Here is a 20,700-nt window from a genome sequence, read left to right as displayed (position 1 = left end):
TGCTATCTCCAGTCTTCAGAGATTAATATTCATTTTGCAATGAAATAAAGGACTATAATTAAAATAGGTGAATATTGTAAACTATAAAAATTGCATTGTGCTATGTAATTGCATTTATTATTATAATTACATTTATAATGTAAATTAAGTAAGTATTTGGCAACAAATATATATAATCACTATGCACAGAGAGTTAGTCTACTTTCAAGTCTTGGGGATTTTCTCAAAAAGCACTGATTACTCACTACACTTTAACATCACTATAACCCTAAGAAATGAATGTATGGGCAGAGATTTCTTAAAGAAAAACTTGTGTGTTGAAGAGGTGAATTTGAATATGATGCAGAGATAAGATAGAGAGATGGAAATAAGGTATAATTATGAAAAGGAACTATTTCTTTAATGACCCTAGATACTATAGAGTAGGATACCATGTTATCCTTGTTAATAAAATTTTTGGCCATTTACAGTGTAAGAATGTGTAGATGGAGCAAAATAAGCTATTAGCAGTAATTTCATCTTGCAAATAAAGTCTAATTTTAACACCTGATTATTTTTTTAAAGATTGATTTATTTATGCATACAAGAACTGGGGTACAGGACAGAGATGTGGGGGGTAAGAAGATTCACCAGAGACAGAGTGGGGAACAAGACAGGCAGATTGGCTGAAATACACTGCTGAGGGGAGCAGCTGGTGAGACAGGAGAGGTCAGCTGCGCCATGTGAGTCACCTCCCTGGCCGGGGATCGAACTCATGCCGCAGTGGCTGTTGATCGCTTCATAGTGCTGACACTTAACCCCTTGCACCACCAGGGAGGCCCCTTAACACCTAATTAAATATATTTTCACTCAAATCTAATAAACCTTATCTTTGAATACAAGAATTAATATATGTCCTAGGTAACCAAGAAGAGTCTCATGTTTGTTTGAAAAATTCACTTGTACAAGTCCATATTAGAAATGCTTTAGAAGGGAGTCCTTAATCAGGAGGGTGAATGAATAAGTGCCTGTGATAATTAACAGATACTAGGAGCTAATAATGAATTACAAGTAGGCATACTTTTCCTGTTAGATGTTAAGATCAAAAACCACTGAAGTTTGGGGGGAAGTTTTTGTTTTATTATAATCTGGTTATCTTTGAGGATACTCTGATGAGCAGCAACATTAACTATCCACTTACAAAAAGAGAAGTTATTGGTAAGGGATTGAGATGTTGAAAGGAAAGGAGAGAAAAGGAAGTTGATTTGAGAAGGAATGAAAGTAGTTTTCTTTCCAAAAATTATATAGTTGAGAAATAGCTCTTCAAAAGCAGATTTTGAAAGTTTACATTTATAATGAAATGAATGTGTTTTCTGTGAATGTATGGATACCATGGCTACTTAGACAAATTAATCTTTCTCTTATTTGTTGAAACCCACTGAAAAAATATTATTCTATTTTTTCTTGCTTTAGTAATGGTTTAAATTGAGCAAAGAAGTAATAAAAAAAATAATAAAGAGGGCCTCCCTGGTGGTCCAAGGGGTTAAGCATCAGCACTATGAAGCTATCAGCAGCCATTGCAGCATGAGCCTGATCCCTGGCCAGGGAGGTACCCACATGGCGCAGCAGACCTCTCCTGCCTCACCCACTGCTCCCCTCAGCAGTGTACTTCGGTCCTTCTGCCTGTTCTGTTCCCCACTCTGTCACTGGTGAATCTTCTCACCCTCCTGCGCATCTGGCCTGTACCTCAGTTCTTGTATGCATGAATAAATCTTAAAAAAAGAGAAATTTTAAATAAAAAAAATTAAAAAGAAACAGCCCTCAAAATATAGTTTATTATCTTACTGTAAGTTAATAAAAAAAGCTGAGGAGGTTGTAGCAGCAAGAAAAGGAAATTTGGGGTTAAGATATTTAGAATTTCTCTTCCCTATTCTTTTAATGTCTTTTCTTTCTTCTCACCATATCTTCTAGAACTTTTTATTGAGAGAGTAACATGATTTGTAGAAGAATTGTCAGCATTCTTTTGAAGGGAAATAATTTTGTAATTATTTTATTATAAATTCATTCAAAATTTTCTTAGTACTTCTTTCAGTAAAACCCTCACCATTTACACAGTAAGTCAGTATAATAATTCTATAGCAAAGCAAATTATTCTGAACAAAACTTAATGATAACTACAAAACATATAGTTTGATAAATTATTTGTTCAGAATAATTTATTTTTTAAGAAGTTTGGTATATTAATAAAATGTATTATTGCTTCTTTGACAGAGAATAAAGAAAAGTGGGATGATGAGAGATCAGGAACTTAGTCAACCCAGGTCTGAGCATGAACCTCACCTCAGTACAATAAAATTCTCTTACACTGAATTTGGAACAAACTACTTCTAGACTCTTCCACTGGTGTTAAAAATCAAATGAAAACAGTAATCAATCTGAAATTTTAATTTTAATGTTTCCCATTTTTCCATTACTTATGTTTCCTTTTTCTGATATCTCAAACATTACATTGTTTGAATCATGATCTTCTTGGTTTGTTAAATACATTATCATCCTACCTCTCAAGGCAACCTAATGTTTCTTATGAGTAGTAGCCAAATTGAGCTCCCTTTTTTAAAAAGAATCTTCCCTATTTAAAGCTGGTCAAATTACAAACAATTATGATTACAGAACTATTTTCTTCTCTGAACTATCCACCTGGAAGTCTGTACCTCTCACTGCACTTTGTTGTTCTATTTTTGCCATATATTTATATTGTAAATTATAACCATATGATTATTTGATTGCTGATTTTCCTTTTGCTGGAGCAGATTCAGAGAATAGAGAAATGTTTTTGTATCTCAAGTTAAATCACTAATTTAATAATTGTTTCTAAGCTCACAGCTAGGTAATGAGTCTTGTTCATTATTCAAATTTCAGATTTACAAAGGTAGGTTTCACTTTAATTTTTTCTTCATATGTTATTCCCTAGCTATTGATATGGATGACAAAAGGCAAAAACGAATATTTTTATTGACTCTGCATTTAATAAAGGATATAATAGATTAATTTGGAGCAACATAAAAATATTTCCAAAATTATAAATTCACCAGCTAAATTAATTTTCACTTGTATGTTTAAAGGCAAAAAGCAAAAATTCAATGTAATGTAATGATATGAAATTCTCATTCAATAGATTGAGGACATAAACAATACGGGGACTGAATCAGCATCAGAGGTAAATGGCATTTCCTTTAATGAAACATTCACATAAAATTATCTGATTCACAAATAATTTTTAATGAAAAAAATTAAAGGTTTTACTTCTTTTTATTACAAATAACAAAAAGCATAAAAATATTTTGCAAAGCAAGATCATACTTTTGCACTCTCAAACACTATAGTTTAGTGTTTTTTTTTAAAGTATGATTTTGCTTTCATGATTAAATGAGAGAGAAAAGTCTCATTTTGAGATACTCTGCCAAGACTATGTATTTCTTGAGCAGTTGCTAACTTAGATTATTGAAAGCTAACATTCATCTTGTCTTCTTTACTCAGAGTTCCTATAGTTTGTTTTGGTTATTACGTCTGGTAGAGAGTGCAGTATCCATTACTATGAAGGAATGTTGGACAACCACAAAAACTTCAGTTATCCTTTCTATCTAACAGAGAAAGTTAAAAATCAATCAATTTGATGGTATGCCTAAAACTATAGCCATGTGAATTGGAAGGGATTTTATGTTACGAGCATGTGTTATATATTATAACTTCATTTTTGAAAAGGCTGAGAGGCAACATTAGATTATGCAGTAGAATTCTAAAGAATTTAAAAAACAACAAACTTAAGAATATTTTAATAGGATCAAATACCAGAGTTTTGTCTATAATATAAACGCTTTCTAGATTGCTAGGAAGTACTCTGGTGTTTTTTTTTTTTCTTCGTTAAATATTAGTTTTAACTAGTATTTAAAAATCAAATGGAAAAACTATTTTGTGTGTTTAAACTGAATCCATCTACCATCAAATTGATTTAGGATACACTCACATGTACATCACCTTTGATGAGATTATTGCACAGGTATTTTTAGAAAATGTTATGCAGTTTTATCCAAACAGCTGTATTAATATCATCTTCTAGGAAGTAAGATGCTCTTGGACTTTGTCAGCAGTGGATTTTTTAAAAATTAACTCACAATGTACAATGAATGCAGAGAAGATATCAAATAGTGACCTGTAAAAAAAATGTACATTTTTTATCTTTTATAACATTGATGACAATGTAATGAAGTTCACCAATGATGGAGGTAAAGTCCTGTAGAACTTAAATTTTGATTAGGAAGAAATAACTAATTATCTATTTTATAAATTAGGAAGGAGATGATTCGTTACTTGTAACAGTTGTACCTGTCAAGTCACACAAGGCGTCTGGAAAAATAAAGAATTTTGAGGATCTAGAAAAAGAACGAGAAGAAAAAGAAAGGATTAAGTATGAAGAAGATAAGAGAATAAGATATGAAGAAGAACGAAGATCACTCAAGGAGGCAAAGTGTCTTTCATTAGTTATGGTAAATTTTTTTTTAAGAAACAAATCAAAGCAGTTAAGTTCATTAACAGCACTTTCACTTAAGTGATTGGTTTTCATAATGATTTCTTAGGATGATGAACTGGAAAGTGAGGCAAAAAAAGAGTCCCTTTCTCCTGGAAAATTGAAGCTAACTTTTGAAGAATTGGAAAGACAGAGACAAGAAAACCGAAGGAAGCAAGCTGAAGAGGAAGCAAGACAACGTTTAGAAGAAGAGAAGCGTGCCTTTGAAGAAGCAAGGCGGCAAATGGTAAAACAAACATGTAAATTATTTATATACCATATTATATATATGGTATATAATATTATATATAATTATGTATGTCATATAGCACATCAAATGTTATATGTGATTATCATATCATATATCATATTATAATATGTATGATATGATTATGTATAACATAAATGTTATGAATAAAATGTTTAATACTAGGGAAGGTAATTGGCTTTAGGTAAAGTTCATTCCTATAAAGTCAAGAAGTTTCTATATAAAGGGATCTGATTTGGAAGTATTTATATATTCTGCTTTAACTTTTTAATTTTTTTAATTGTTGAAAGTATCCAAAATATTATGTGAATCTGGTTTCTCATCACCTGTTAGATGTGCAGCATACTTTCAAATCTAATTATAAGTATACTTAGTTCCAGTCCAGTCCTTCAAATGTTTGAAGATATTTAAATAAGTTTTCTATGGAATATGCAATTAAGCACATAGGGGGGAGAGAGAGAGAGAGAGAGAGAGAGAGAAAGAGAGAGAGAGAGAGAGAGTGTGTGTGTGTGTGTATGTGTGTGAGTGGTTAAGATCCTTAATTTTAGAACCAGACTGCCTGGATTTAGATTGCTGCCATTTATTAAGTATGTGACCATGAGCAACTTATTTAACTTTGCTATGTCTTAACTTCCTTATTTTTTAAAATGGGAAAAAAATTGTGCTTACTTTCAAATCTTAAAATGAGTTAATACATAGAAAGCACTTAAAATGTGTCTGGCATATAATGTTTTAAAAGTTTATCATTATGATGATTAGATATATTAATAAAAATAAGAGTGAAATAACAAAACACTGATTCCAAATCTCATAATAAGAATTTAAAAATGGAACACCTATAATATTTTAAAACTTTCAGAATTTCTTATCAAGTTTCGTTGATGATATCCTAAGGACTATATTTCCAAAATTTTAATTTCATAGACTGTTGTTTGAAAATGATACTACTTTGCGGCATAATTACCTATACATTTTAGATATCACTAATGGTCAATTCATTGAAAGAAATAGAAGTATCATTAAGTAATCAAAAAATAAATTTGGGGGCCTCCCTGGTGCTGCAGCGGTTGAGGGCTGGGCTGTGAAGCTGCCCGCAGCATCTGCAGCGCTGGTTTGATCCCCGGCCACCGGGCGAGGGTCCCACATGGCGTGCAGACCTCTCCTGCCACCCACTGCTCCCCTCAGTAGTGTACTTTGTCAGTCTGCCTGCTCTGCTTTCCCCTCTGGCTCTGGTGAATTCTCTCACCCTCCCACGCTTCTGACTGTACCCAGTGCTTGTATAAATAAATAAAAAATTAAAAATTAAAAAAATAATAAATTTTGATGAGTTTTAATTTTTTCGTATTAAATCATAATTTAAATCAAATAATAAAAATTTGAATTTTCTATAAAATAACTTCAGATAACAATCTTTTATCTGGTTACTATAAAAAGCAGCATAGTAGTAAAAAAATCTATGAAAAGTACAAAATGAGAATTTTAGTTTTTAATTTCTTTGAGGTAACACTGCTTTGTAACATTATATAGGTTTTATGTACGGTATTCTGTTTTGATATCTGTATACACTACATCCTCGTCACCACCAAAAGTCTAATTTCATTTATTACCATATAATTGACCCCTTTTTACACAATTTACTCACTCACTACAAATCCCTTTTCCTCTGCTAACCACCATTTGTTCAAAATGAGAACTTTATTTTACTACCAATGACTTTGTAGGTACACTTGGGTCTCACTTTAAGTAGACACACATAGCTTATGCTTGTTCTGGGAGTTGTTTTTTTTAATCAAAGCTAATGTCTTTTTTTTTTTAAGATTTATTTATTTATATAAGCACTAGGATATGGGCCAGAGGCAGGAAGGTGAGAGAATCCACCAGAGAAAGAGCGGGGAGTAGAACAGATCTACTGAAATACACTGCTGAGGGGAGCAGCAGGCAAGACAGAAGAGGTCTGTCGCACCATGTGGGAATCTCTCCGGCCTGGCGGGAATCAAACTGGCACTGTGGAGACTGCGAAAAACTTCACAGTGCTGCACTCAACCAGCTGCACAACCGGGGAGGTCCTTGTTCTAGGAGTTACTGTATAATAGAACTCTTAAATGACCACACTCCATCTTATCTATTTAAACATTTGGCTTGAGAAGTTTTGAGTACATCTTTATTGGGAATTGCTCCAAATTTGAATATTTTACTATATAAGACATTATAAAGGAAAGGGTTTTGGTCAGGTATATTAAAAGCATAGAAACAGTCCCATGTAAGATGGATAATTCTGTGTCATTTGATTGTTCATTCATTCCTGTCTTTGATGACTCTCAGTTCTTGGTAATGAGTTGTTCCTTGGTTAGGTAAATGAAGACGAGGAAAATCAAGACACAGAAAAAGTTTTTAAAGCATACCGCCCTGGTAAACTCAAGCTCAGTTTTGAAGAAATAGAAAGACAAAGAAGAGAAGATGAAAAAAGAAAAGCAGAAGAAGAGGCCAGAAGAAGAATAGAAGAAGAAAAGAAGGCATTTGCTGAAGCAAGGAAGAGCATGGTAAGATAAAAGGGTAACTGAATAATGTCATTAGGATTCAGCTTTTTGGCTACGTTAATGGATATAATTAAAATTTGGGCAATACCCTTTATTTTGGGAATTTGTGCCAACAGTAGGGGTGGCAAATAGGTTTTAAAGTCTCTTATAGGGCCATCCTGGTGTCCTAGAGCTTAAGTCTCAGTGCTACCACTGCAACAGCCTGAGTACCATGCCTGGCCAGGGAGCTACCCACATTGCGCGGCAGATCTCTCCTGTCGCGCCTGCTGCTCCCCTCAGAAGTGTCTCAGTAGATCTGTCTGTTCTACTCTCCTCTCTGTTTATGGTGAATCTTCTTATTCCCTCCCACACCTCTCTGGCCTGCACCCCAGTTCTTCTACGCAAAAATAAAATCTTTTTTTTTTAAATTTATTTATTTATACAAGAACAGGGGGTACAGGCCAAATGTGCGGGAGGGTGAGAGGATTCACCAGAAACAGAGCGGGGAACAGAACAGGCAGACTGATGAAATACACTGCTGAGGGGAGCAGCGGGCGAGACAGGAGAGGTCTGCTGAGCCATTTGGGACCCTCGCTGGTAGGCCAGGATCGAACCGGCACTGCAGAGGCTGTGGACAGCCTCACAGTGCAGCGCTCAACCGTCTGTGTCACCAGGGGAGGCCCCCAAAATAAAATCTTTTTTTTTTTTTTTTTAATAGAGGCATGTTTGTTCATTTATTTATTTGGTCTTTGTTTATACATGCACTGGGTACAGTCAGAAGTGCGGGAGGGTGAGAGAATTCACCAGAGCCAGAGCGGGGAGCAGAGCAGGCAGAAGGACTGAAGTACACTGCTGAGGGGAGCAGCGGGCCGCAGGAGAGGTCTGCACACCATGTGGGACCCCCCTCCGGTGGCCGGGGAGCAGCTGGGGATCGAACCGGCGCCGCAGAGGCTGCCGGCAGCTTCGCAACCCAGCGCTCAACCGCTGCGCCACCGGGGAGGCCCCAAAATAAAATCTTTTAAGTCTCCCATGGCATAACCAGTAAAAGGTGATCGCTTCAATGTAGTGTTGAGAAGTTTCTGACTAAATTACTACTATTGGTATAGAAGACTGAATATTGTCTTCCTTCTTTTTAGGAATGGATATTTTCCAGAACTAAGTATTAAGGAAGAGACATAGGAGTTTCCTATCCCTACCTTTCCTCTCTCCACTCCCTTTCCATTTCCTCCTACCTTTCCTTCTTTCATTTTAGTTTCCATTCCATCTAGTATATATTAAATGACCAAAGCCATTTAATCACAATTACCTAACTCTGCAAAATGCTCATCCATCAGTTCTGGATATTGATAGTAAACTAACTCTGTCATAGTGTTATACTAACTACACCATTTTGGTACAACTGTTACAGTTTGGTTTAACTGTCCATACCTTGTAAAATGTAGAGGTATGTGACATTGTTTTCAACAAGTTGGAATTACATGTGAAGACTGCATCCCTTCAAATATTTTGCTTGACTGCAGTGATTTCATGACCTGGTTTTCTTCCTATGTCTGCATGAACACAGAAAGCCAAGTGTTTGACGTCATTACTCACTCAGATGCACAAATCAGGAACCTGGGAGCCTGAACACTTTCACCTTCTCTCTCATGCCCACAAACACTCTGTCATTCTTTATCTCATGTATTTATCTTTCTAAATCACTCTAAAAACTGATCAGTTTCCCCCCATTTCCCAGTGCCACTACAATAATCTAGGTCACTGTTATCCCTCATCTTGGGCCAACTTCTGATTAACTTGCTTTTTGCTTATAGTCCATTCTCCCCTGTAAGCCAGGAGTGATCTTTCTTAAAGAAAACAAAGGGAAAAAAAAAAGAGTTAATGTGATATGCTACTATTTCCCTTAAGCAAAAATTAAAATTTTTTAAAAGATTTATTTTATTTATTTATGCATACAAGAGCTGGCATGTAGGCCGGCGGGGGTGGTGGGGGGGAGTGATGAGAGGATTCACCAGAGACAGAGTGGGGAGCAGAACATACAGATCTACTGAAATACACTGCTGAGGGGAGCCATGGTGAGAGGTCTGCTGTGCCATGTGGGTAGCTCCCTGGCCAGATCAAACTCAAGCTGCAGTGGCTGCGGATTGCTTCATAGTGCTGAGACTTAACACTTTGTGCCACCAGGGAGGCCCCCAAAATTCAAACATTTTTAAGATGATTTTTGCCCTAGTGCTTTTCTTCACTTTCATTTCTTGATTCTTTCTGTCATTTTGTTCTAGACATAGGAAATTTCTTTCCATTTCTTCAAAAGGCTATGGTCTCTTCTCTTGACTTTGATAAATGCTGTGTGAGACATTTCCATTCTGTCCTTAAGCTGTGCTATTCGTATTTACACATTCTATTTCTTCTGGGAAGTCTTTTCTGACAATATCCAGAGACGTGTTCTGTCTGTCCATTTACCACGATTCACTAGTGGAAAAAGTTTAGGGAAGGAAAACTAACTCATAACAAAACTCTAACTTTCTGGAGACATTTCTATATCATGAAAAAACAGTGAATTTTTCCCCCTTCACGTATGTTATATGCTCAGCTGGGGTCAAGTATCATAATTTCACGTATAATGCTCAGTTAACTCATATATTACAATTTTTTTTGGCAAATATTGAGTTGAACTGGTTCTGTGGTAAAGTCTGTCATATATAAAACTTGGATCAAATAATTATCCTTTGTTCTTTTTCTTAGAGTATACATATTCTGAAATATGCGTATTTCAGTCATAGGGTGACAATTCAAGCCACAGATTTATGTATATATCTGCAGGGTATAGAAAAACAGATATAAATAATTGTTTTTCATGGTGAAATGTGTCCCAATGATTTTATTTTTATTTTTTTAAAGATTTATTTATTCATGCATACAAGAACTGGGGTACAGGCGAGATGTGTGGTAGAGTGAGAGGATCACCAGAGACAGAGTAGGGAACAGAACAGGCAGATTGGCTGAAATACATTGCTGAGGGGAGCAGCGGGTGAGACAGGAGAGGTCTGCTGGGCCATGTGGGTATCTCGCCAGCCGGCTGGGATTGAACTCACACAGCAGAGGCTGCAGACAGCTTCACAGTGCACTCAACCAACTGCGTCACTAGGGAGGTCCATCCCAATGATTTTAAAGCAGAATTTCTATTTGGAATTTAGAGATTGCCTATATAAAAGGAATGACAATGAAATAATGAAACTACCTTTTGAGAGCTTCCCATGACATAAGGCACAGTACAACGTATTTCCAAATTTTATTTAACTCTCATGAGAACTCTACAAAGATTGTCCCAGATAAGGAAACTCAGACTTAGACAGGTTAGGTAACGTGCCCAAGGTCACAACTCAATGGCAATCAAATGTGTAACTCATGAAATTGTGAAAATGTTGTCTGTATCACTCTGTTTATTTTTTGGGGGCACAGATCAGACGTTTGGGAGGGTGAGAGGATTCACCAGAGACAGAGTGGGGAACAGAACAGGCAGACTGACTGAAACACTCTGCTGAGAGGAGAAGCAGGCGAGACAGGAGAGGTCTGCTGCGCCATGTGCGATTCTTGTCTGGCTGGCCAGGATCAAACCTGCGCTGCAGAGGCTGCAGACAGCTTCACAGTGCTACACTCAACTGCCTGAGTCACCAGGGGAGACCCACTATTTGTTTATCTGTTAGGAAGACTTTCAAAGTTCTGAATCTGAGCTTTGTCACTCAGTATTTGTGTTGCTTTGGACAAGTTTCTTATCAGTGCTCAGTTTCGTTAGTTATAAAATGGGGAGATTAATAATACCTACTGTTAACACATCTGAAGTGTTTAAAATTATACCTGATAGCTCTAAATTAGTAGTATTATCTACTCTTAATTACCATGATAGTAAGTAAATCAGTACAATAAAATAATCACATTAAGAGTGCTATGTGCCTGATTATGAAGGGATGATGATGGGTTATCTAATTCATTCAGACAAAACCACGATTTAATGATCAAAATGATGATTCATTTTATCCAATTAAAAATTATCCCTCAAGGTGGCGCTGGACTGCGAGGCTGCCTGAGTGCCGGTTCATTCCCTGGCCGCTGGCTAGGGGCCCACAAAAACAAAACAAAACAAAACAAATTATCCTTTATTTTATTTTATTTTTATTATTTTAGATTTATTTATTTATTTATACAAGCACTGGGTACAGTCAAAAGCGCGGGATGGTGAGAGAATTCACCAGAGCCAGAGCGGGGAGCAGAGCAGGCAGAAAGTACACTGCTGAGGGGAGCAGGAGGCGGCAGGAGAGGTCTGTGCACCACGTGGGACCCTCTGCCAGTGGCCGGGGAGCAGCCGGGAATAGAACCAGCACTGCAGAGGCTGCAGGCAGCTTCACAACCCAGCACTCAACCGCTGCGCCACCCGGGAGGCCCAAAAATTATCCTTTAATATTAGAAAATCTTAACATCTAATTCAGATTACTCACAGTATAGAGTATTTCTTTATGTTCATTGGAATTGAGACTAGATGGTGATCATCTGCTTTGTAATTAACACTTTAGTTTTACATTTTCTAATTCCTTCCTTGTTTATTGTTTTATGAGTTTTTAGAAGAAAATTTGCCTCCTGTATTTAATTCAAGGTAAAACCTTTCTATGCAAGAAATCACAGTTTCTACAAGAAATACTCCCCTTTAGTATGTCTAATTCTGGCAAGAGTGATAAAAGAAATATTTTAAATAGGTGGTAGATGATGATGACACCCCAGAGATGTATAAAGCAATCTCTCAAGAATCTCTGACACCGGGAAAACTGGAAATTAATTTCGAAGAATTATTAAAACAAAAAATGGAAGAAGAAAAACGACGAACAGAGGAGGAAAGGAAGCATAAGCTAGAGATGGAAAAACAGGAATTTGAACAACTAAGACAAGAAATGGGAGAGGTAAGATTTTTAAGAAATATCCATTTATAGTTCACAAATATTTAAGTCTAAGTATTTTACACATAGTACCTTGCAGTAACTTTCTAAGTATTATTCACATTAGGACACTCAATATATTCCTGTGAGGGGTACCTGGTACAAGTGGCATCATAGCTGTGCACACTTGCTAGCATGCTATAATACTGCTCATTTCTTGTCAGTTTAATAAGTAAATAAAATTGCATGTCTCTGAGATATTACTATAGTACCTTAAGTTAATATTTCTTCCTTTATACCTCACAACTGTATGATTACATCGCGACTGAGAATTATTGTTATAGAGTATTTAATATACCCATTTATTCTTATATTCCTCGAATCAAACAGAATCAAAATGACAAATTTAATCAAAATAAGATACACTACAGGGCCTCCCCAGTGGCGCAGCGGTTGAGCACTGGGTTGCGAAGCTGCCCGCGGCCTCTGCGGCGCCAGTTCGATCCCCGGCTGCTCCCCGGCCACCAGAGGAGGGTCCCACATGGTGCGCAGACCTCTCCTGCCGCCCGCTGCTCCACTCAGCAGTGTACTTCGGTCCTTCTGCCTGCTCTGCTCCCTGCTCTGGCTCTGGTGAATTCTCTCACCCTCCTGCGCTTCTGACTGTACCCAGTGCATGTATAAACAAAAACAAAACAAACAAACAAATAAAAATAAAACGCCTCTATAAAAAAAAAAATTAAAAAAAAAATAAAAAAATAAAAATAAGATACACTACAGGTGTATAGTGAATAGTAGTAAGATTTAATTTTGCAAGTATTCGAATCATTTTATTGTGCTAAATTAATCTAAGATAGAACTTTGATGCTTTTAAATATTTTAATGTGATTTCTATAGTATTGAAATGATTAGATATAATACACATAATATATAATTACATAATTATATATGATTACATGTAAAATGAAATTATATATAATGCTACATACTGTATAAATATATATAATTCATTTCAGTACTAGATCCTGTAGCATATAGCAGACCTCTCCGATCTTACCTGCTGTTTCTCTTAGTTTATTTCAATAAATCTTTCCTGTTCTTTACTCTGTCCTGGTGAATTCTTTCACCCCCATGACTCTGGCCTAGACCCTGATTCTTCCCCCTCTTGATTGACTCCCCAAAAAATACTCAACCCTGTAGATCATACAGGAACAGTTTTATGGGCATGCAATTCATACCCTCATAAGACCCCATGCTCAGAAGGGCCACACTTAGTTTTTAATGCTATGAGTTTGCCATCTTGAAATTTTCAATAATTTTGTCTTGAATTAGTTTGTTATAATTGAAAGCTGATTGAGCAACAGACTGTGTGCTAGAATATTAGAATCTTACCTCAATCATACCTCCTGCTGCCTCCCTGGCTTCCCAGAATAGGTTCTCTGTAGCCCTCTTCCTAGTTCTTGATGCCCAAAGGCCCTTTTTCCCAGTCCTGGACTCTGCCACCCTCCTTTGTCTGGATGGCCAATGCATATGAAGAAGGGGAAGAAATAGGGAGGAAGAAATTCTACCATTTCCTTTGTCCTTTAACATGTGCAGCAATATGACTGGGTTGCAGCCCACCTTGACATGAGGTGAGGCGGACAGTGACTGTCCCTTGGACTGGCAGTGACATGGCATGTTTGGCAGGTGACTTGGTGGGGGCTTCTTGCCAACTTCTTTTTTTTTTTCTTTTTAAGATTTATTTATTTATGCACACAAGAGCTGGGATGTAGGCCAGAGGTGCGGGGGTGGGGGTGAGAGAATTCACCAGAGTCAGAGTGGGGAGCAGAACAGGCAGAGCCACTGAAATACACTGCTGAGGGAGCAGCAGGCGAGACAGGAGAGGTCTGCTGTACCATGTGGGTCACCTCCCTGGCTGGGGATCGAACTCTTGCTGCAGTAGCTGCGGATATCTTCATAGTGTGGTGCTTAACCCCTTGTGCCATTAGGGAAGTCCTTCTTGAGAACACAGGATATATATCCTGAAACTGTATCAGCAGAAATGTTGAATTCAGTTGGCTTGAGTACTGATATTTATTAGACTATGAAATCGAAGACAAGAGGAATTTTAGATATTCTGGCTCTATTCAGAGATGAAGAAATCATTCTAGTGGCAAAAGTGGGCAAAAGGTCATACACTGTTAGAACTAGAACTTATATTTGACTCTTAACCATATTCCTTTACTGTCTCTTAAACAAAAATCTTTTAATTCCTCATAAGACCTAATCTTCGCATGCATATTTTAGTTTTAGGTTATAATGGAATTTTTTTTTAAGATTTATTTATTTATGCATACAAGAGCTGGGGTGCAGGCCAAGGATGCGGGGAATGAGAGGATTCACCAGAGACAGAGAGGGGAGCAGAATGGGCAGATCTACTGAAATACATTGCTGAGGGGAGCAGCAGGGGAGACAGGAGAAGTCTGTTGCACCATGGGGTCACCTCCCTCGTGTGCGCGCGCACGCGCACACGTGTGTTTGTGTGTGTGTGTGTGTGTAGCTTCACAGTGCTGCATCTTAACCCTTGTCCCACCAGGGAGGCCCTTACAATGGAATGTTAAATGAGGTTTTGAGCCATATTCTGTAATGAAATATTTTAAAAGGAATAAGATATTATGTAAACTCTGAAATGTATAGCATTGCTTCTAATTAGTAAATTTTGGCATTGTATTTGGGGCGGTTAAGCTTTATTTTTGGCTTTAAGTAAGAAAATGGTAGACACTGAATGGTTTATTGTACAAATTAATTACATGGTAGTTAGTATATAAATTTTTATTTTTTTGAAGGAAGAAGAAGAAAATGAAACCTTTGAGCTGAGCAAGGAATATGAAGAATTAATCAAATTGAAAAGGAGTGGGTCTATTCAAGCTAAAAACTTAAGAAGCAAGTTTGAAAAAATTGGTCAATTGTCTGAAAAAGAAATCCAGAAAAAGGTAGAAGAAGAGCGAGCAAGGAGGAGAGCAATTGACCTTGAAATTAAAGAGCGAGAAGCAGAAAACTTTCATGAGGTATACCATCTTGTATTTAACATTGTTATGGTATAGTATTGATAACAAACTTAACAGAAAATAACACTGACTTTAAAATAAGTTTCGGTACTTACAATTAATAAGTATATATAACAATTGGACAACAAAATAGCAAAATCACATTAAGATCTTAAGAGACTATGAAAGACTTACCCACTAATATTGTTTCAAAATATTTTTTTTGAAGAAAATGAAACATGAGTTTCGTATTTTTAATAATATTCAAAATGACTTATCAGTAATAGCCTACAGTGGCTATCAAATGGTTCATTCTAGCAAGAATATTTCAAATTTACTAGCACAAGTTTTAGTTTGAAATAGAAGATAAACTCCAGAGATCAGACTACTTTCTAACTTTAAATGAGGTCCATAAAGCCTCTATAATTGGCTCAAAATCATGTCAATAGTTCAGTGGCAGAGCTTAAGTCAGAATTCAGATGACATGTATTTGAAGTACCATTTATAAAATAGGGAGGCAATCCTTAGATGATCTGTAATGCCCCTTCCAGTCTAAGGATTACTTCCATGATCATGAATATTGGTTTAAAAGGGTAGGGAATTTTTTTTCTGCCAGATCACCATTTTGTAATACTATCAGCATTTAAATTGTATTCTCTTAAAAGTGCATTTTCATAAAATACTTGATTAGCAAAACAGGTGTGGGAAGTTATGAGGGCCTTCAGAGGAGACTGAGTAAACAGAAGTTATGTGTAAATTCTCATTATATTTTGGGGACAAGCAGAGTGTAAGAATAAGAGATTAAGATGGAAGCACAGGTGACATAACCATGTAAATGTCATGTTAAGGAACTGTTTTAATAGGGGTGGATTGAAGGTATTTTTAATACATGGAGTGATGATATCAAATAGGCATCTTTATAGCTAGATCATGCTGAAGATAAAGATGGTTTTATTAATTTTTGATGAGCAATAATCTTATTTTTAAATTGAAGTAACAGTTATAACATTGTTTCAGGTGAAATCACTTAAAAATCAACTTGTGTATATACATTCAGTTCAACACTAAAAGTCTAATGATATCCTTTCTCATACATTTGTGTGGTAAAGATAGTTTTAGATTCATGCACTAAAAAATTATTTGCTTACTTTACTATGTTCCAGGGATTTTTCTGGGACTACACCATTGGTGAATGAATCTGCAGTATATAATCATATAGTGTTTAGAATCTAAGAGGTAGGGGAGATAGAAAGCCATTACTGGGCGGTAAATGAAAGCTATGAAAACAAAAAAAAACAGGGTAAGGAAAATAGAGTATATTGTACTCATTTGTGGAGGGTGGTTGGAGAAGACCTGATGATTTAAATGAGGGCTGGAATGAAAAGGACAAGTGTGTAGGATACACAATTGTTAAGACCTGGAGATGATGGCAGAATGAGGGAGAGGAATAAAGTGACTGTGTATACATGACTATAAAGTAATGGGAGTTTGTTAAAGTGATCACAAGCTGTTTTAGACAAATGGAGATACTATGGAACATCCAGATGTTCATCAATCAAACTGATACACACCTGAAATTCACTAAGATATAAGATCTTAGGGCTTTGTCTAGTTGGAGATAAACCATTTTTTATCAGCGTTGAAAGCAAACATCATTTCCTTTTTTAATATCTGCTGTGTTAGGCCCTCTGTTAAGTTTTGGGTACATAAAATGAATATGGCCTCAGGAAGTTCAGCCCAAGGTGCAGTATGAAGACAATTACAACTGTTAAAAAGAGCTAAAATAATTATATACTTAATGTTATGAAATCAAGGAAGATGAAATATTTCTTGGAGTGGCTTAAGAGGGCAGAGAAAATGGTATTTAAACTGACTGAAGGTGAAGAGTTTAAGAGGGGAAGCATTCTACATGGGACAATGTCAACACAGAGGTGGTTAAAGGTAGCTGGAGACTGGAAAATAGGTTCAAAGACAAGATTCACTGAATGAATGACTGGATAAAAAGTCGTAAAATTAGGTTGTAGCTACTGAAGGACCTTTTTAACCTTGCAGAGACTATGGCCTGGGAAAATGTTAAAAATCAAAGCCTTGGGGGAGAAGGCTTGTTTATGAAAGAATTCTGGGATCATGGAGGATGAACTGGGAGACAGGCACAAGGCATGAAGATGGAGTCAAGGGAGAAAAATGGACCCAATTTAAACAAAACTGGCTAACAGGTTGCCTGTGGGAAGGTGGTTATCAAGAAGCCTAACCTTACTTCGATTATGTAGGAAACTAGACGATGCTAGAGAGAATGCAGGTGGGGTGGGTGTATGGTGATGAGTAATAGTTTGGGCTGTATATGGACAGGGTAAAGGGAGTCTAAAACATAGGCATAGAACTTAGGTGAGAGGCAGGAGCTACATAACTTATATGAAGAAAGCATAAAGCCGTCTTGGAAGAGTTAATAATTTGAAGGTGAATAAAACCCCGGAGAACACCAAGATCAGATTAGTTGATTCTTTAGAGAGAAATGTATCATAGAAGGTAAAGTTCAATCAGTATGCACTTGCTTCCTTTTTTTTATTAAAGGTAGTGAAACCTCAGAGCAGTCATACCTATCACTACAAAATATGTAGGTAAGATAAAAGAAATGAGGTAGGTACTTTTGTTTTATTGCTATTACTGGCTCTTTTTGTATAAATGGATTTGAGACTAGGGCATGGTGGACTTCCTGTAACCCAAGATGTCCTGAATGGAATTTTTTGTGAATGTTGACATTCCTATCATGCCCTTCCTTTCAGATTAAAGCTCATTGATATAGCCTTTAAAAACTTGTGCTAGCATGGTTTTGGCAGGGTGTACTTCCAGAGTAGGACCCACCTCTTTCATCTGATCAGTTTCCTTTTTATTTTTTTAAAGATTTATTTTATTATTTATATATACAAGCACTGGGTACAGTCAGAAAGGCGGGAGGGTGAGAGAATTCACCAGAGCCAGAGCAGGGAGCAGACCAGGCAGAAGGACCTAAGTACACTGCTGAGGGGAGCAGCGGGCGGCAGGAGAGGTCTGCGAGCCATGCGGGACCCTCCTCCGGTGGCCGGAGAGCAGCTGGGGATTGAACCGGCACTGCAGAGGCAGCGGGCAGCTTCGCAACCCAGCGCTCAAACGCTGCGCCACTGGGGAGGCCCAGTTTCCTCCTTTTTAAAATGTCAATGATCAATGTCTTAACATTCTAGGTATCTTTCAAGACCTAGTTTATTCATGTAATCTTCCCTAATCAAAGAATTCCATCCCAGCTCCTGAAGCACTCATTTGGTACTTCATTTACCTTATAGTGTGTGCCTCTCCAATTTTCTGATAAGGCACCCTAAAACCCATTGTGCTTCCCTTTATCTCAAATTAACTGCCTGTGTTGCCTTTATTTTTTTATTATTTTTTTTAATGATATTCTTTTTTTTTTTTTAAGATTTATTTATTTATACAAGCACTGGGTACAGTCAGAAGCGTGGGAGGGTGAGAGAATTCACCAGAGCCAGAGCGGGGAGCAGAGCAGGCAGAAGGACCGAAGTACACTGCTGAGGGGAGCAGCGGACGGAAGGAGAGGTCTGCACACCATGTGGGACCCTCCTCTGGTGGCCGGGGAGCAGACGGGGATCGAACCGGCGCTGCAGAGGCTGCGGCCAACTTCGCAACCCTGCGCTCAACCGCTGTGCCACTGGGGAGGCCCCTGTGTTGCCTTTAATATTTATGTGCTGGGGATAGCTGTATTCTAATAAGAGTGTACTTGGAGAACAAAGGTCATTCAACTTAGTATCACTCTTTTAGCACTCTCATTGCCAGTAAACATTTTAAACCTAGCTTTTTAAGGATTCAAGGAAAGGCAACAATTATACTTAATAACCAAAAAGATTCATAGTTTCTCTCAGTTCATGAGGAATTCACTTTTGCAATTTATTTTTTTAATGTTGGCTTAATATAGCTAAGTGAACAGTTAAAATTTGTATAAGCTTGTATCCTAAAACCAGGAAGACAAGTTATTAACTGGGAGGGATTCAGTAAGAACAGTAGCTGGGCCTCCCTGGTGGTGCAAGGGGTTAAGTCTTAGCATTATGAAGCTAATGGCTGGCATTGCAGTACAGTTCCATCCCTGGCCAGGGAGCTGACCCACATGGTTCAGCAGACCTCTCCTGACCTGCCTGCTGCTCCCTCAGTAATGTATTTTAGTGGATCTACCTATTCTACTTCCCACTGTCTCTGCACCCTGCCTCCACCTCTGGCCCGTACCCCAGCTCTTGTATGCATAAATAAATCTTAAAAAAAAACCCACAAAAAAACAGCAGTTACTGTACCTACTGAGATGTCCTATGTTGAAATTTTAGTTAACAAAAAAACTATATAGTATGATTTTTTTAAAAAGTCCCAGAAAATTCTGTTGATAGAACTGCTGTAATACATTGTTGAACATGTACTTTTTTTAGCATCTCATAATAAACCACTGTATCAATATCTTTCATTAGCAGTAACTGTAGTTAGGCAATATTCATCAAGATAAATAATGGCATGAATTGGGATGTGGTAGCCCATAGTAATTTTCTCATAGTAATGGTAAACATGAATGGTGGTATTCCCAGTACACCCACAAAAGTCTACATGGAAAGCAAGAGTTAAGACTTACTTTAGAAATCATTAACTATACCCACATGATCCTACTCTACTAAAACTGCTCTCAAAGGCTCTATCACCAGATTGGTATTATAGACTCAAACTCTGCTTTTAAATTACTCCCCTAATTATCTGTGGCTTCCAATTTTCACTTTTATTTGAAAGAGTTATTTCACCTCCATTATTTCCCTAAGTTCCAGCAATGTATTTTGCCTCTTCAAAAACTGTCATTCCTTCTTCTGCCTCCAGTCTTCCCTGCCATTTGGATGGAATTCATTCAAGGAGTTATTTACTAGAAGGATGAGGAAGTTGGAAAAAACAGAAATTGCATTTTCTGTTTTATGGAATAGGGTAAAGAATACTAAGACTTGTGGGGGGAGCAAAAATATGGAGACATGTGAGAAGGGAGTATTTTAACAATTGCTGAAAAGTATAGTATACCTACTCTGTTATTCACCACTATCAACAAACATCAAGTTTGTTGGGCAAATACTCTCTTAAATTCAGAAATATTGTGTGACCTTTACAATCAATGCTTTAGTTACTACTGGTTTTAAAAAACAAGCGATTCTTTTCTTGGCCCACTTTCTTACAGGAAGATGATGTTGATGTCAAACCTGCAAAAAAAAGTGAGGCTCCATTTACTCATAAAGTGAATATGAAAGCTAGATTTGAACGAATGGCTAAGGCAAGAGAAGAAGAAGAACAAAGAAGAATTGAAGAACAAAAGTTACTACGCATGCAGTTTGAACAAAAGGAAATTGATGCAGCACTACAAAAGGTA

General features: G+C 37.1%; 1 protein-coding gene across 2 annotated transcripts in view; it reads left to right on the top strand.

Moving 5' to 3' along the window:
* The window catches only part of NEXN (nexilin F-actin binding protein), a 44,387-nt gene that overhangs the window by 21,938 nt on the left and 1,749 nt on the right, over positions 1 to 20,700 (top strand). For both annotated transcript variants that reach the window (XM_037499783.2, XM_037499786.2), the window contains 7 exons: positions 3,155 to 3,196; positions 4,329 to 4,523; positions 4,614 to 4,790; positions 7,163 to 7,351; positions 12,073 to 12,273; positions 15,072 to 15,293; positions 20,512 to 20,697. In XM_037499783.2, the coding sequence (XP_037355680.1) occupies positions 3,155 to 3,196; positions 4,329 to 4,523; positions 4,614 to 4,790; positions 7,163 to 7,351; positions 12,073 to 12,273; positions 15,072 to 15,293; positions 20,512 to 20,697 (1,212 nt within the window). The remainder of the gene's footprint in view (positions 1 to 3,154; positions 3,197 to 4,328; positions 4,524 to 4,613; positions 4,791 to 7,162; positions 7,352 to 12,072; positions 12,274 to 15,071; positions 15,294 to 20,511; positions 20,698 to 20,700) is intronic.

The sequence above is a fragment of the Talpa occidentalis genome, unplaced genomic scaffold (assembly GCF_014898055.3).
Source record: "Talpa occidentalis isolate TD23 unplaced genomic scaffold, MPIMG_talOcc4v2.1 talOcc4.9, whole genome shotgun sequence".
In the NCBI taxonomy this organism is placed as follows: domain Eukaryota; kingdom Metazoa; phylum Chordata; class Mammalia; order Eulipotyphla; family Talpidae; genus Talpa; species Talpa occidentalis.
Note: the sequence above shows the minus strand (reverse complement) of the source record. Positions and strands in the feature narration are given on the sequence as shown.